The sequence below is a fragment of the Gymnogyps californianus genome, chromosome 4 (assembly GCF_018139145.2).
Source record: "Gymnogyps californianus isolate 813 chromosome 4, ASM1813914v2, whole genome shotgun sequence".
Classification (NCBI taxonomy): domain Eukaryota; kingdom Metazoa; phylum Chordata; class Aves; order Accipitriformes; family Cathartidae; genus Gymnogyps; species Gymnogyps californianus.
In genome coordinates, this window is record NC_059474.1 from 2,781,225 (window position 1) to 2,798,740 (window position 17,516).

At 44.3% G+C, this 17,516-nt stretch overlaps 1 protein-coding gene across 1 annotated transcript in view; it reads left to right on the plus strand.

Moving 5' to 3' along the window:
- SLC4A11 (solute carrier family 4 member 11) overlaps positions 1 to 17,516 on the plus strand; it is a 140,797-nt gene that overhangs the window by 99,809 nt on the left and 23,472 nt on the right. The window contains 4 exon segments of the mRNA XM_050895679.1: positions 130 to 253; positions 3,523 to 3,729; positions 8,773 to 8,857; positions 16,417 to 16,542. Coding sequence (XP_050751636.1) covers positions 130 to 253; positions 3,523 to 3,729; positions 8,773 to 8,857; positions 16,417 to 16,542 — 542 coding nt within the window.

Consider the following 17,516-nt stretch of genomic DNA (forward strand, 5'->3'; position numbering starts at 1 on the left):
GTGACCCTTTCACAATGAACAACATCTTGTTTCTCAAAGTTGAAATGTGTGTTTACAAACCTTGTGCACCAGGAGCGTGCATGCTGTGTGTCATAGTGCCAAGTATAACAATGCTATCTTCCTTGACAGTTGCACTATAAAGTCCCTTCAGCGACGTCATGTTTGCATCAGCCGCCTGGAGAGGCCTCAGAATTGGGGTGAAAACTCCTGCGAAGTGAGATTTGTGATATTAGTCCTGGCTCCTCCTAAAATGGTGAGTATTGCATTCTCGTTTGCTCTGGTCCTTCAGAGGGTTCTCCCAAGATTGCTTTTCCTTGGTCTCCTTCTAGGGTTAGTGACAACATATTATTTTTAAAACACACGGGGGTGTGAAAAGGCCCGAGATCTTCTCAGCAGTTGTCAAGATGGTTTATACTAACAGTGTCTGTGAGGGGTAGATTAGTCAGCTGTGTCCTCATCTCTTACTGGAGAATGGCCTCTGGCCTGACTGGGAGGAGAACACTGCAGATCAAGTGTGTCTGTAGTCCTTGTACACTTTTTGCTAGAGCTACAGCTGTGATGCATGTATTACTCCACAGATTCCCCCCTCCAGCTTTACCAGTTTAGCTACTATTTTTAGAGGTAAGGAACGCTGTTCCTGGTTAAAGCCATGCTTGTGAAGGGCTCTTGCGAGTCTGCAGCTGATGCCCCACTGCAAAGGTCTGGGTTGCTTCCTAGCAACCTCTCTTGATGGGACTGACAGTTATGCTGCAGATGTAGTTGCAGCAGTTGTAGATGGACTCATGTAACCAAGAGGAAGATGTAGTTTTGTGACCTCTATTGCAGTGTGGGTGAGACTATTTGGGAACCGGGGTGCTTGTAAGGTCAGACTGTCCTGAGGTCCTTTGGGATGTGTTTTGCGTAGCTTTTGGCAATCAAAGCAGCAAGGTTAAAGCTTGCTCAAGTATACTTACTGGTTCTTTGGTGTAGACAAGGCCAACGAATGGCATAGTAGTACACATTGACTGCAGTATCATGAGGGACATCAAGGTCAACTGGGGATCACCGTCCTGTCTTCCTAGAAAGCACTGGCTTAATCAAGATGGTGTGTTCTTCTAGCTAATGGTTGAACGGTTCAAAGCTCGAGACCTTTTCACACTGAAGCTGGCTGCTTACACCTTGGGGCTACTAGGTCTGTGCTTCTGGGAGGTGCTGGAGAGGTTGGGGACCTTGTCTGGAACAGGACATATCCTGATTCAATTTCCTGCTCTTCAATACTATCTGTGTGACCTTGGGACCTTCTAGTCTGGTCTGTCTGACTCCTCCCCCCACTCCCCACCACCAGCCTTGTTTAAATGGAAATACTGGTGTTTCCTTATTTCCCAGGATTTCTGACAGATCTTTCGCAACTGAGCAGTTCAATGCTTTTGGCATAGATCTCAAACCCAACAGGCTGAAAACATATTGATGTTCCTTATGAAAAGCAGCAGGCAAACAACTGAACCTGTGCACAATTGCATTGATCTCTCTTTCATTGTATGGCAGTTTGCTTATCTCCGGCCGGCTACGTGCAAAGCACCCAGCGAACAGCTCTGCATCCGCTTGTATCCTGAAAGTTTGCGATTCCAATGGACAGCATCAAATTAAGGAAAGGGAGTGGAGGCCAAGCGGAGCTGCAGTTGCCAATATGCTTTTTATTTTAAATGAGTTTGTTTAGCCAGCTCTAAGTACGCATTTCTGGTACAGCAGTTAAAATAATTAACCTGCTGACAGTAACAGATTAAATGAGCCTTGCTTGGGGAGTTAAAAAAAAAAAAAGCCCAGAAAATGGGCATCTGTTGTGCTGAGAAATCCAGATCTTTGGCCTTCTCTGATGTGGAGGATGGAAAAAACTTGAGTTTTCTTGCAAATCTCTGTGTTCTTCCTCTAAACTGTTCATCTCTCTCTCTGGGAAAGCAAGAAAGGGAGCAGCATTGGGCAGCTTGTAACCCCTTGCAGCATCCAGCCCAAGGACCACTCTTTCTTAGAGGTGAAGGGAGAAGCCTCCCCTGTGATGGCAAAACCAGGCTGGTTCAGTCTGAAAGGACCAAGCTTACAAACTCAAAAAGCAACACCCAGAGCAGATTATCTTCACTTAAATCCAAACCCTTCTGTAGAAACTTAAATTGAACATGTCCTAGCAAGTGTGTGCAAAGGGACATTCCCTGTGATGGAGAGTATGTGATGGAGGAGAGGTGGAGGCAGGGCAGTGTGAGTTATGGAGCAAGTATAGTGTTAGCGATGACTTTGGGACTAGTGCAGTGCCACCCACACGTCCGTGCCTCTGCATCAAGCAACACCGAATTATTTGGTTGTGTTCGTGAAGAAATTGTTCATCTGCTTTGTTATGAATCACGAAAACTAATTCGGATCAACCACATATGGTTGCTACTACTTTTCACAGTAATGCGAGTAGCTTGGAGGCTGTCCAAAGGAGGGTGGTTGTTTGGGTGTCTCTAGCAGTTGCTGCATGATGAGTGTTGAGTGTAGCTAAGGCGGGTGGGTTAAAACTTTGCATGAAAAGGAACTCTTGATGAGCTATGGTTCTACATAACTGTACCTTGGCAAGTATCTTATCTGTTCTGACCAAAGTGGTACAAGCAGTTGAGCAGGTCAGGGTTTGTAGAGCTTGGATTTGGTGGGTTTGTGCAGGGATGGGGTGCTCATCTCCTTTACTGTTCCCTTTGTATCTAATTTCCAAGGTGCTTGGAGCAATAGGAAAGCAGGCTGGGATACTGTTGAAGCTGGACCCTCAAAGATCAGGCCTGTGGCTCACAAATGTTAAAGCCTACAAGTAGGGACTTGTTCCTTTTTCATGTTTGCAAGTCTCCTGTCCCTTCCAAGCATTTAGTGAAGATATAGTGCTGCTTGTGTGCGTGCTCAGCTGCTTGTTTCCTATGCTTTCCTCTGTGCCAGTAGTTACTTTAGCTGAGAGCTCTAAATCTCTACTTGTGCTGCCAGAATTGCCCCGGAGAGGCCAACTAAATTGAGTTTTAATGTCCAGAAAATAGGAAGCTGTTGAAGCAGATGTGCACAATAATCTCAGTCTTCTGGAAGAGATATCAGGACACTTCTGCCTGTAGGAACCTTGACTACAGTATCTTTCCACCCCAGTAGCAGTAAAGCTGAGATGCTGTAGGATAGCAAAGACTCTTATTTGTTTAGTCTTAGCAGCCTTGAAGGGAGACCGGGGATAAAATGCAGGCTCAGCATGATTCAGCTTTGGATTGAGTCCTGGGAAGTTGATCAAGACTGATCAGTGCTTCTGGTCAGGGCCTATATGTTGATGCCTTCACAGGATCCTGCTGTGGTTGGTGTGTTCATCTGCAACAGCTTCCACATGCACCCTTCTCCATCAGGTGTCTCTGGAGTCCTGAAAGGCAGGCAGCTTGCTCTTCAGATGGTGCCCAATGGGGCAAATCAGTAGTTTTACCTTTCAGAAGTGAAAGAAAATCGTTTCACAAGGTCATTTTTCTGTCTTTTTTTTTTTTCCCCCGCACTCAGAAAAGTACCAAAACTGCCACAGAAGTGGGCAGGACCTTTGCCACGATGTTTTCAGACATAACCTTTCGGCAGAAACTCCTAGAAACCAAAACCGAAGAGGAGTTCAAGGAAGCCTTAGTCCACCAACGCCACTTGTTGACGGTGGTGAATCAGAGACCCTCAGCAATGAGTGATGGGCACAAGTCGCACGGTCCTAAGCCACTCAAGGTAAGGCTGGCCAACATCTGCCATGCCCCTGCTTCAGTGGTGTCCGAATACATAAATGCAAGGGGGTTTGGGTAAGGAGATGAAGTACTTGTGCTGTTTGCATCCATTGGCCTCTCCTAGCAAGCTCTCGGCACTGAGGTTTCTACAAACGGCTGCTGTGTGTATGTCCCCCTTCCTCAGCTCCTGCTGTAAATCTAAAAAAAAAAAAAAGCCCCTTCAAAGAGGCAGGTGCTGAAGGGATGCAGAGCAGTAGGGGGTTGAAATGGTTACAGGACTCTGATTCCAGATGCTTAGTCAAGGGTGGGATTAATGGATCACTGTGCATTGTCAGTCCAAGGTACTTAATCCTTACAGTCAGAAGTCTCTGAAGGAAGCTGCTGCTTGTCTTTCCTGCAGCCAAAAGACTTGGCCATCTCTGCACAGTCATTTCACTTAAGTTGCCTGTCAGGATTTGGCCTGACTTCTCACTGTTTGATGTGTAGCTCTGTAAAACGTTACTTGCTTTGTACTTTAAAGTTTGAGGGAAATGCTGTAACTCGGCTTTCTTTTCTGGAATTTCCTGTGTATTGGTCATCACTTTGCTTTTCCGTTCAGAAATTCATTCTTTAGCCAGGCAGCATACCTGAAAAACAAGCTGTGCCATCTCTAGCTTGTTGCTCCTGTCCCTGAATTACAAATAACCTTAAAGCTTTGGGCTGCCTACAGTGCCGAAGCTGGTTAACTTATCACTTTTTTCTTTCCTGGAATAGACTTAAGCGGTTTTGATCTGCACATCTGGAAATGAGCAAAGCTCATGTTTTTCCTGTAGAATCCCCTTGCTTATAGGTAGCGCTTTGAACTTTCCTAGACCCCATACCTGCTCTTAAGTTTGCGGAACAAGTCCTGAAACCCTCTTCAAACCTAGGTCATTCAGAGCAGTGGTATTCGGTGTGGTTGCAGTAATGTAATTTAGGTAAAGTAGGTTTAACCCTTTGCACTTGGTCTCTCAAAGGAGTTTTTGCTGGAGCAGTTGAAGTGTCTGGCTTTGTCTTCTGCTAAAACTAGCCCTTTTTAAATGTCTGTAGAGGATTTTCTGCTCTGTGGCTTGGGGAGCACGAGGGCTGGATGCAACACTGAGCTTGTAGGTGTTGGCCCTGAGAAGTTGTGGTTCCTACCTGCCTCGCTGGGCAAGCAGCCTCGGCCAGGCAGATTTTTGACAGCTCTGAGCCAGTGCTGAGGATAGTGATGCTTGTTTCTTTAGCACTTGCTCTTGGCATTGACCATTCTTGGTCTGGATTTGGTAAATCGTTGTTTTTAAAGTGTTTTATCCTTCAGCTCTCAGGAGATGCAGCCTGTGTAGTAGGCTTTCTCGTGTCTCTTGGAAGAAGCTGTCCCCCACCCTGCCTTGCCAGCATAGACCTTAAGAGCTGGGATGAAGATTTCTTTTCCTGGCAAGCAAGCATTTGTCTGGAGAAGTGAGGTTGATTTTGAGATCATAGCCTGCATTACTTAGTTCCTATGAGAGCCATCTCCAGCAGCATCTCCTCCCCCTCTGCCTGCCCTGTGCGATAGCCTTCTAGAAAGGAAGCGTTTAATATGAGCTCAAACTCATATGAGACCAGGGGTGTGACCTGTGAACTGCCCCCAGTGAAATAAATACCCTAATCTGGAGCCACTGTATTATTACAAGTGAGCCCTCAGGAGGGGCCAGGAGTGTGAAGTCTCTTGGTAGCATAAAAATCTGCCTCCTGCCTCCCTTCTTCCCTTGGTCCTGCAGTGATGGGAGAGAAATGGGCTGCCAATGCTCTGGGTGTGAGTGGGATTTTTGCAAGTGCTCGTTTTTACCTCGGCTAAAATACTCAAGGGGACATGACAGTTGCATATCATGCTGTGCCTACAGCACAGTTTGCTTTGACTCATCTCGGAGGATTATTTAGGCAAGGCTACATACTCAGTCATAATTAAGTCAGCCTGAAATCCTCTTGTTTACTGAGGCATCTGATTGTTCACGGAGGAGCCCCTAACAGTTGTGATGCTTTCTGGCTGTGATTTTGTGTCTGTCTGATACCTGGGTGGATTTGCTGAGAGGGCTGGGCTATGCTTGCTCAGCATCAGCAGGAGGGAGGATAGTGTGTGTCCCTGGTCTGTGTAAAATAGTCATGCAGCCCCCCAGTACTTTAGGGGAGGACCGAGAAAGGGTCGGTGTTGTTGAAGCGGATGTTTTCTGTTTGGCTTTGTAACTGCTGTTAAGTGCTGGCTTAGCCTCTTCCTCTAACCCAAACAATGGTTGCTTATGGCAAGAGACTAGGAGGGATTTGTAAAATGGAAAGTGGAAAATTGATGAATTTAATCTCGGGTTTTTTTGCGTATGTGCTTCTCTTGCTGCTCTTTCCTACCTCGTGTGTTAGGAGCAGTATGGGCAAAGCACTGGAAGGACTTGCAGAGGAGAATAAGGAGACTGAAGGAGGATTTGGTGCTGGGTACCTGAGCTGTGGTTCCTAAAGGCTAATAAGCCTTGAGCTTGGTGTTGGTGGGGGATGCAGTTCTGGATCTGGCCTCCTGGATAAGGCCACCTAGTATCAGGATGTTAAATCAAAAAGACAACGGGGCCGTGAGAGAGGTGCCACCACAAATGGGAGTGGAAAGCCAATGGGTCAGCCAAACTTGACCCACTGAAGGAGAAAGAAGTAGGGAATGGCAGTCCAAGAAATTCCCAGCACTGGAGTGTACGAGGAAGCAGATCAAAAAGAGCAAGAACGGAGTGTCAGCACTGTTCTTCCCAAGATTTTTGGAAACCTCACAAGGTGCAAGCTCAGAAGATGGCAGGAGGCAAAAGCCAGACTGAAACATGTCTGGAGTAGAGTTAGACAATGAAGATGCATGGTGGATAGGTTGGGGGATAAAAGTAAAACCAGAAAGGGCAATAACTTCAGAGGTCAGTAAACCTGGGTTGCATTGAGGAGATAAAAGACCAAGTTGAGTATGAGGTTAGTAGGGTAGAGAGGAAAGTAAGAGGAGGATTAGCCATACAGAAGAAAGAGCTTTCCCCATACTTAGCCACTGATGAGGTTTAACCTGACATCCCCATGCCCCACCCTAGGCTAAACTTGCACATGTGCAAGAAATAAATGCATGAAGGAATCAGGGGTCTCAAACATAACCCATTGGCTTCCCCTTCTCTCAAATTTGCCTTAATGTGCCTTGCGGGACAAGAAGTTAGGCAGTGCTTTTCTGCATGCTCACCGATGCCTACGAACAGGCGTTGTGCATGAGTGCCCCTTCCCTCCCCACCCCATGCTCAGCCCCAGGCCAGCAGCAAGTGTGTGGCTTCTTCCCCAGAAGATGAGATACCCCGAGCATCGTTTTCCCCGTACTCACTGCAGCGAGACGAGTAAACATATTAGTCATTAAAGCTATTGTGATTCTCTGGCTGACTTGTGCCTTCAGGAATGTCTTTCTGGGGGGGAAAAATTAAATTGCTTTTCAAGTGCATATGGCTTTGATGTCCAAATATGCCTCCAAATATGGCTTAAGCTCATAGCTTTTTTGGAAATGCTTAAAATGCAGATGTTCTGCTGGTGTCTGCAGTCTTTTCATCCTGATTTTTCAGGTTAGAGAGTTGAAACTATCCTGAAATAATACAGGTGTATTGGCAACATGCAATGGAATTGACTTAAATAGCTGAAATAGGAGCTGTCATAGTCACTGATAAAGGAGCTGGTCCTCTGAGGTATCTTTTGCACCTCAAAACCTACTGTTTGCTGTGCCCAGTGTATTCCTTCTAAAGGAGAGGTTTCCTTGTGTTTTACTTATGGCTCTGATCTTCCAGGCGCTGCAAAGCAGGTGAGTTCCATGAGAAAAGGCGAAGTTGTGTGTAGTCCGTTAAAGAGCACTGCAGTGTCAAGTCCTTTCTAAAGCAGTAGTTTTTATCAGTTTCCACATAAACCAGCCAAAGGAAGATATCCATGCTGTTTTGAGTTGATCTGTTCGTGTGAATTTTGAATCTGTGATTTTTTTTTTTTCCCCTGCCCCCTACACTCCCTGGCAGAGGTTATAAGTCTTCTGTGTCTAGTTCTGTAACAAACATATGAAATGTTTTAGATGAGACAGCTGGGGTAATTAGCACTGTATAAAGGTGCGTTTGATTTTGAGTAGTATGTGTACTCTGAGTTGAGGATAACAGGAAAAAAAATCTGACAGGTGCCTCATTTGCAAGTGTCGCCTACTCTGAGGCTTTCCGTGTGCTTTCCGTAAGGATGTAGTTGTGAGAATTGGGAGGCTGTAAGTCAATAGCAGCTGTCACATATTTCTGAAAAGCTCCTTATTGCCTGTGGTGAGCATCAGATCGCATAAACAATCATACTGCACCTTGCAGGCCCCCAAACCAGAAATAAAAGGGAACGTGTTGCGTTTTTGGAACCCTTTCACGGTGATCTTACTGTCTTTTAATGGGCAGAAATTATGGCTTGGTTATGTGAAGTTATTCAAGCTTGTTGCCTTTTGGTGGAGTTTGAGGTGTAGACAGTCTTAGTTCCCTTACTACATCTATTTGAGGTCTCCCTTTCCCATGGCAATGCCAAGGAAGGGAGCACTTGCTGGGGATCCCCTTTCAGAGGCTTCATGTGAATTTGGGGGAAGAGTTGTTTTGTGGTGGCATCTAAAGAAAAAGAAGTTGGCTAGAGCGATGGGGAAGGCCTCTCTAACCTGCTGTTTAACCCCGGGGTACCCGAAGTCGAATCCTGCTGTTGGCCAGGGTGTTTTGAGCAGGTCATGCTGTGTGTCAGCTCCCTCACCTGCAAAGCAGGGATGCAGATATGAATGGGAGGGGGGGAAAAGGGAAGGAAGGGAGGAAAACAGGGTGGTCTGGGGGATTCTCTTTTACAATGCTTTTGAGGATATAAATTGAAGTGGAAAGAGTTTATTTTTATTATCATTACAAAATCTGATTTGAATGCCCTATTCAAAATGACCAGTTTTGCTCCTATCAGTATTGAATAAGGAGGTTAATCTCTTTAACAATACATGAGCCTTTAAACTGACACAGCACTTCCTTCCTTTCTTTAGTTGCATGAGTTTCTCAATGTTGGCAAGGGGATTTCTGATGACATTGCACGAAGATTTCCAGTGTACGCTTTGGACTTCACTGACGGTATGTTGGCCAATGTTTATGAAAACATTGGCCTGATTTTGAATTTTTGTGATGCGATGTCCTGTTTACAGTGTGCATTGAATGTGGTCTTTGATATGTGTAATAGCTCTCTTATTTAAAAGAATATTTTGACAAAAGCCTGTGAATAGGCAGCGTGGCACACTACGGACGAGAATCTTGCAGTGTTCCCTTAATGAAGATGTTAGCTGTACGTAGATGAGGATTTTAATTTTTATTAAGCAATGAGGCGATTAAGTGGATGATTATTGTCGTGTGTAGACATAGATCAACTCATTGCAACCTAATTAGTCAGCACTGGCCTAATAGGCCCTTTCTGCTGTCTTTGCAAGCCAGCATCAATAGCAATTATGGTGATGCTGTGGGAGTTGAGAATGCTTAAACAAAATCTGAGCTGCAGTAACTTCAGCTCGGTGCTTTTAAAAACAGGATATAGTTTGTCTGCTGTAGCGAGATCACAGGAGCAGCAATACAGTGTTTATATTGAGCCTCAGGTTTCGGGCTTTATATAGCTCCCACAGTGGCCTTGTTGGTTTTAAGAGTCACTTTCTCCCTTTTCACTTTCAAACTTTCACTGTCAGAGATTCTTAAAGGTTGTGAAAAGTCTTCAGGGCAAACCACGATTGCAGAGCCTCAGCCTGACATCAAAACATGTTCAGTTTCTTACAGCTTATTGGGGAGTTGGTTATTATATTCAAGTATCAAGCCCAGAAAGTTTGCATAAAATAAAGATGTAGAGTGTAGGCAGGGAGAATCGCGGGGCTCTGTCAGACGCCTTCCTGCTGTTAAATCCTCCTTAGCTCAAGCCACAGCGTCCCAGCCTTCCCCACTGCACCTCTGCTGAGGGCTATCTCCCTTGGAGTTGGCATAAGAAAATAAGACGCACACCTGAGCTCCATTTTGCAGACAAGTATTCTAGTGCAAAGCCACCTTCCACAGCAGCTTGAGCTTGAGAGCAAGCATGGGCAGGGTATGGATGGGTGTCCTCTCCTACATTTCGACAAGGATGGTCACCACCAGCAGAGGAACATGGCAGTCAGCTGTTGGCTGCTCAGCTGAAGGAGATGCTGTGTGTCTGGGGAAGCTGCTGAGTAGTTGCTTCTCACAAAGATCCAGCTTTGTCGACTAGGAATGCTTCATCCACCGCGATGCGTTTTGCAGTTAGTGGTATCCACTCTGCTGGGAAGAATAAAATGGGATGAGATACTGGCTTAGCACAGGGGTTGAGTGCTGGATGCTTTCTCCAGGTACTTTGTAACTGCTGGGATGAAACTATTTTCAGGAGGTTTTGGGTGATAGGAGGGCAGGCTCCGTTTGAAGTCAAGCTAATGCTATATTCTCTGGAGATTTGAGGGTATGTTGAGGAAGGAGGGGGACAAGAAATTATTTTCAGGGTAGCAGCAAGGAGTCTGATAAAACAGAAAAAGTGTTTCTTGGCATGTGCATCATTGGCACCAGATCTGGCAGGGGACTTAAGCTCCTAATCTGGACACCTCTGGAGTGGGTTCAGGACACTTCATCTCTATGGCTGTTGCTTTGTAGGGCGGTCAAAGTCTAACTTTTCATTATAAAGGGATATTGAAGTGCTTTAGAAGGGAAGTGCTGCAGAAGCACATTGTGGGGACCCATGTACATCTCAAGACCGAGCAGTGTCTGCTGTCCTGAGCACAGTAGGTTCACAGGTGTGAAAGCATCATATGATGGTCCTGCAGCCAACTTTGGCTGTCAGCAGATTTGGAAATCCATTTCAGGGTCCGTGTTCTGGCTCTGCATGCATCCAAATTAACCTGTGCATACTGCCTCTGAGCCCTGGGGGGCTGTCAGCTGTAGCCAGGTCTGCAAGCTTTCTGTGAACGGATGTGCATAGCAGATCAGGCTTGGCCTAAACAAGGTGCTGGGATTGACTAGCTTGAAAGAATTGTTCCCTTGGGTGCATCTGCCCTGAGTGATAAAATACTGTCATAGTGAGAAATCCAGCCTTACAAATATTCCAGAAAAATGGCTTTGGTATAAAATGCAAGGACTTGCTAAAAAGTCAGTGCATTGTTATACAATTTCTGGGGAGTGGAAGATGCAGAAATGAGCCAAGTGAAACTCAAGAACTACTGCAGCTCAAATGTGAAGTACTCGCCTTAGGAGCAGTTGTACCCTTTCAAATAGGATATGGGGAAAAGAGGATTTTTTTAAAAACCTATATATATTAGTATGTGCTATTTCTTCCCAGAAACCAGAAATCAGGATGAATTTTTTAAGGATCTGTGTGGAATGAAAACCACATGGAGCATAAAGCATCTGCCATAAACCACCAAGACCGAAGGTGATCAGGAATGTGAAATTCCTGGGCCATCTCAAAGCAGCAGTGTACCAGAACATTGGGGATTTGAGCTATCCAAGTATCTGCACTCCAGACAACCACATGTGCATCATCAAAGAGCCCTGAATTACAAAAAATGCCTTTTTTGAATGGTTGGAGTGTCTAAATCCTCAATCTGAGAAGCGTCCTGGGGTTTTGGTTTAGACAGATAAATTGATTAAGGGCAGGGTGATAAATAATAAGGCTTCTGCAGGGCCAGCAAATGTTTTGTCAGTTGGACTTTTGTGGGATTGGTCGTCTTCACACACTGCACAAAGCTGGCTATTAAATTTTCCTTAACCATCATGATTTGGGAGAGGAAAGAAAGGAATCATCTTTCTCTCTTTCTTTTTCCCTCCAAATTAGGAACTTGTCAACATTAGGTATGCTTTGGATTGTGAAGTCTTGTGCATCTTACTGAACGCGCAAGGATCAAGGAAGAGTTTTCTAAACTTTTGGTGATATGGATGGCTTGTAATAAGTGTCTTCCATCAGGAGCATCTGGAGATGAACAATTGGATTATGCTGAGCCTAAGAACACCTGTAATTTTCCTTTTGTTAGGATTAACACAATTTGGCATGTAGTCTCATCTTAATGACTACAACTTTTGTTTATGGGATTCTGCTTTCAGTAAAAAAAGTTTGTACAGAACTTCATCCTGATCTTGTCAAATAGGCTCAAAACACATATGTATCAACATTTATTACTCTTTAAGACTCAGTTGAACCATAGGAGCTTCCTGAAATTTTTTTATATTGAGGCTGGTTTGAATGAAGGAGGGAATTCTGCCTGGACTCAGCTACAAGTTTGCTGAAATCCCTTAAAGTTGCTACCCTTATTCTTCAGTGTGTGTTTTCTGGTACAACACAGAGGGATAAACACTTATGAATGTAGCATCTGGAGTGCCTGGGGGGAAATTTGAGGTGCCTGAGATTTTTATGGTAAGCTTTGATGCTGTGTTCTGCCGTATCCTTTCACCTCTTGGGGAGGGAGGGAGGGTCAAGGGAAGAGAGGAGAGCTGAGATTTATTCTGTTCCCTCTGTTTTCTTGGACCTGTGTCCTTGGCACACGGCCGTGGTGGGTGGATAGTTCAGCTGGAGATGTGGATACCTCCCTGTCCTTGGTCCTGCAGAGGGTCCCTAACCAGCTCCTGAGAGTAAGGCGAGCGCATCTGCTGGCAGCATCCTCGGGATTTGGTGGTGGTGTTTTGCAGGAGGGAGATCTCCAAAGCTCCCTGTAATGCAGGCATGCTTAGAAGGAAGGCCTAAAGGCACTGGAAAAATGGGATTTGAAAGGAAGGTTTTGTCTTGCTGGTTGTCTAAGATAGCACAGAGCTTGAACTTGCTAAAATGTTGACTGTGGGTTGGCTGTGGCATGTGCCAAATCTTCATCGACTCTCCCACCTGGTTGCACTGGTCACCTTGTTTGGCAGGATTGCATTCTTGAGGGAGGAGGAAAAATAAAGGGATTGCAGACAGGCTTTTCCCATCTCTTCAGTGCCTCTGCTGCCCTAGGTTAGATGATGGGGTAGCTCCTGCATCACTCTGCAGCCCTTCATTCCTAAATATCACCTGGGTGTAAAAGTTCAATAGCCACTTGAAGACTGACTTGTTGGATGCTTTGGGGCATCATGACCTGGGTTGCTTTTGAAGTCTCTCTTTGTGTCAGTGGTGGGTGGGAATGCATCAAAGATGCATAAAAGCATCTTGTTTTGTCTGTGGATGTTTCCTTTCAAGAGACTAGCACTTCGTGGGAAATAGGCTGTAAGAAACAAGAGAAGGAGGAAAGCTCTGAGCCCTTGATTTGTTTCTTCGTACTTCTCTAGTCTGAGCATATGCTTGCCTTTCTGCTCGAAAATCAGTAAGAGTGGATTTCCTTGTCCAGTTAAGTTCTTAGTCTCACTTGTACTGTGATTTACTATTCACAGGACTTTAGGGAAGATTCATCTTCTGTTCATCTTCAGAAAATTGGGCAGAGTCCAGGAGCTACTAACATAAGTGAAAGCCCAGCTTGAGGGCATTAGCAGAAGTTTGTAATGCTTTGAGTTTTTATGGCTCAAAACCTATGAACAGATATCCTTACTGTGTGGTTTTTTACCACTGAAAGGGGATTTTTTTTTTTTAATTAGGGCTTTAATAGGCACATCCTTGCTGCTGTGCTGCAGATCGGTATAATTAAACTTGTTTTGCATTGGATATTTCAGAGAATTGGGAAAGAACATTAATAGTCAGACATTTCATTGAATGTCATCTGTCTTGATTTTGATTCAGTAAATGTACAATTAGACTTAAGGAGCTCTAGTCCCAGTCTCTGGGTCTTTTGGTCATCAACTTATTGATGCAGAATAGCAAGCAAAGTGAGGCCAGCGATGCTGCCGTTTTCTCTGAACCTCTAACCTTGTCTTTAAAAACGGCGACATTTCAGAAATTCAAGCAAGTGAAATAGAACTGTCATGTTGATGAACATAATTGCTTCCCATTTCAATGTGTAGATGTACCTTAATTTCAAGGGATTGCTTCTGTAATAGCCAGCTACTCAAATTTTGCAGCTGGACTGAGTTGATTTTCTGCTACAAATTTACATTGTGCAGTTGGTGTGACACATTTTTCAATGGCTTTATGAGCCCGCTGCAGATGAAATGCCATCATAATGCAGCCCACCTTCTTTTAAATGAAGTAGTGTCAGTCCCTGGGTTGCAAATAGACCCTGAAAATGTTTAGCCAGATGTTGATTTTAAAAAGGCAAAAGGTAAATTGTGGTTAATGCTGGATTTTAGTGCTTGTCTTGGGTGAATCTGTACAAGGAGGCAGTATTTGCTCGTGATTTTAACTGCAATTAAAGAGTGATTTAATCATGTTTGTGAAACAGTATGTTTAATGTGATGTAGTTGTCTCCGTTATGAAGTGAATTTTGCAGCTCACCAGAAGGGATTCTTTGCTCCTTGGATCTCATCTGGCTGATGATGGACTAAAGAAAAGTACTGCTTTGTACTGGACCTGGCCATGATGTGGCATAAGGACCTCCATGATCAGCAAGGACTCCTGCTGCTTGCTTTGCAAGGATTGAAGCTGAAACTAAAAGCCATGCATGAGCTTTTGTGATGCTCTTCAAGGCTTCTTCCTTCCTTCTGCCTTCTCATACTATGGTTTATCTACCTGAAAGTGTTTTTTTTTTTTAGAAAGCACCTCATCACTTATGTAGCTTTCTCTGCTCAGCAAATGAACCTTTTTTTAATATTAGTTGCATCTCTGGTCCTGGCTGCCTGTCTTGTTATGAATGATTTCAAAGTTTTCAGGCATTGTTGCCTCTGACCTTTCATGTTGGGAAGACTCCTTTGTCCAAAAAGCGGTATTCTGGAGTGGCGCGGAGTCCTCTGAAGAAGGATGTGACCATCTCTACTTATAAAACTACTACTTGATCCACTGTTTGCCCTGCCAAATCTTTCCTTTTCTCTAAAGGTCTTGGGCACTTGGCAGTGTGAGGTAGGAGCCTGCAGCTGGACTGGAGATCACATGAGAGAGCTTCATCTGCAGGAAGTAAATTTCAGGCCCTTTGGTTCCCAAGAGTGGTCAGGAATGTGGCCTGTGGTTTCTGAATCTTCACAATAAATGGAAAGGAATCTGCCTTGAAACAGCTGGTCCTATGACTCCTGGAAGGTCAGGCTCATATTTGCATGCTTGAGATGCCTCTTGTCAAGTTTTAGCCTCTGCCCTTTTTTTGAGGATGCTGAGCATCAGAAGTCCTACTTATGTCTGTTCCTCTCGTGTCTGCGTGCAGGAAACATCACAGGGTGTCCTTTATTCACGTGGCTGCCTGTTCATTACACATCATCTTAGATTTTTGGTTTTTGCCTTCTGCTTCGGTCCTTATTTCTGGACTGCAAATGGTGCAGAAAACAGATTTTAGATAAGATCCCAAAGTCATTGAGCAATTTTTTTTTTTACTGCAGTAATACAGTTAGTCTGTTGTGGCAATATCCAGATTTTCTCAGTGTTGCACCAACAGCCTCTAATGCAAAGCCCTCCCTTCTTTGATTCAACTCATTGGCTTGTAGCTCCCTCAGCAAGGGACTGATACTAGCAAAGGCTTAGATGGGCATTTGGGAGCTTAGGGGCAGATGCCTGTGTGGGAGTTCACTGCTCAGGAGGCTTCCAGAAAGGGGAACTTGGTCAACTCAAGCTTGTCCAAGTGTCTTACAGCAGGAGCATCGTCAAGGATGGTGGCACAGGCAGGTTGAAGGCTGTTTCAAGGTTTTCTTTGAAAAGGCCCCCTCTGGTGTATCTTCTCTGAAGAGGCTGTTCTGTGGAAAAACTTATGTTCTCCTCAAGCAATATCAGCTGTTGTCATCTCATCCTTTCTCTTGTGTGATATGAGCTCACTGGGGATGGAGATCAGCCTGAAAACAGGAAAGGGAAGGGAAGCTACTTCAGAGGCCCTTAAATTCATATTATGACACTTTAATTCTCTTTCTGGCTGCTTTTGTTTTGGCCTGGTGTGTTTTTTCCGATGGAGATGAGAAGGGGTGAGTGGGTGGAAAAGAAAGAAGCCATTCTTTCGGAAGAATTTTTTTTTAAAGCAAAACTCTCAATGTACGCATTCCTGACCTCTTGTGCTATTTGTTTTTGTAAGTCTGCTAGCACTAATTGGCTCAGCATAGTGTATTATTGATTCAAGCCTATAACCTCAGATTTCTGCCTAGGGAAAAAAAAAAGTGCTTCATGTCTTCCTGCCCAAGGCATCATGAGTTGTGAAGATGAGTGATCATCATGAAGCTCATTAGGGGCATAGTCTAGAATACCTATAAAGTTGGTATTAAAAAGGCAGGGAGTAGGGGGCTTTATAAAGCCTGAACTTATGGTTTCTGCTTTGATCCTCTTCCAAGCTTTTGGGGCTGGCAAAACTTGAACAAAAGGCTTCCAGTATTTCCTGTTTTGATGATGCCAGAAATGTCTGTTGGAGCAGTCTGGCACGTTGGCGCTTCTGGTCCCAGATGAACAGAAGAGCATGGTTGTGCAAAATCAAATGTTAAAGGCCTACCTATACGTTTAAGACTAAAGTGGGGACTGAATTTCTACTTCTGCCTTTCACCATGAAAAGAACTAATGGTACATGTGGCTGACTTGAGTAGGCTTTCAATGCTTTACAAATGGGCAGTACTAACATGACTTTTGTTATGGTTTACACTAGGTGTTATTGGAAACAACAAAGCTATAGGAAAATACATCACAACTATGATTTTTCTGTATTTTGCCTGCCTCCTTCCATCCATTGCATTTGGGTCACTCAATGATGAAAATACCCGAGGAGCTATTGGTAAGTTTATCAGTTGTCCTAGTTTTGGCTGGGATAGAGTTAATTTTCTTCTTAGTAGCTGGTACAGTGCTGTGTTTTGGATTTAGTGTGAGAATAATGCTGATAACACGCTGATGGTTTAGTTCTTGCTAAGTAGCGCTTATCTTAAGCCAAGGACTTTTCAGTTTCCCATGCTCTGCCAGCAAGCAGGTGTGCAAGAAACTGGGAGGGAGTGTGGCCAGGGCAGCTGACCCGAACTAGCCAAAGGGGTATTCCATACCATGGAATGTCATGCCCAGTATATAAACTGGGGGGAGTTGGCCGGGAGGCGCAGATCGCGGCTCAGGCATTGGTCAGCGGGTGATGAGCAATTGCATTGTGCATCGCTTGTATTTTCTTGGGTGTTATTTCTCTTTTTTGTTCCTTTTCATTACAATTATTATTACACTTTTATTAGTATTAGTTAGTATTATTTTTTATTTTACTTTAGTTATTAAACTGTTCTTATCTCAACCCACGAGTTTTACTTTTTTCCCTTGATCCTCTTCCCTATCCCACTGGTGCGTGGTGCCTAGTTGCTGACTGGGGTTAAACCACGACACAGTTTTGTGCATCTGTTATAGGATTCCATGTATTCAAACTGGGTAGCCCTGGTCACAGAAAGTTTTGATAGTTTTTACTTACTGAAAAAAAACCACCACTGAAGGTTTTTCTCATTGTTATGTTCATGACTTTTTCTCAGAAAACTAGAAAAGTTGAACACTACTTTGGATAGCATCATCTGACTTGGACTGATACAGATATATGCTACTGTATTTTTAAATGATGCTCACTTCATAACTATGTAGTTATCTGCACATTTTTCCTAGTACAAGTTCCTGTGCTTTTAATCTGAATTCGATTGCCAGTATCCAAACCACTGGTATAGCAGATGATGCTTTGCGCTATCCCGGTTGTGGCCCTGAAGCAGTTCATACTGCTGTTAGAGTTCATAA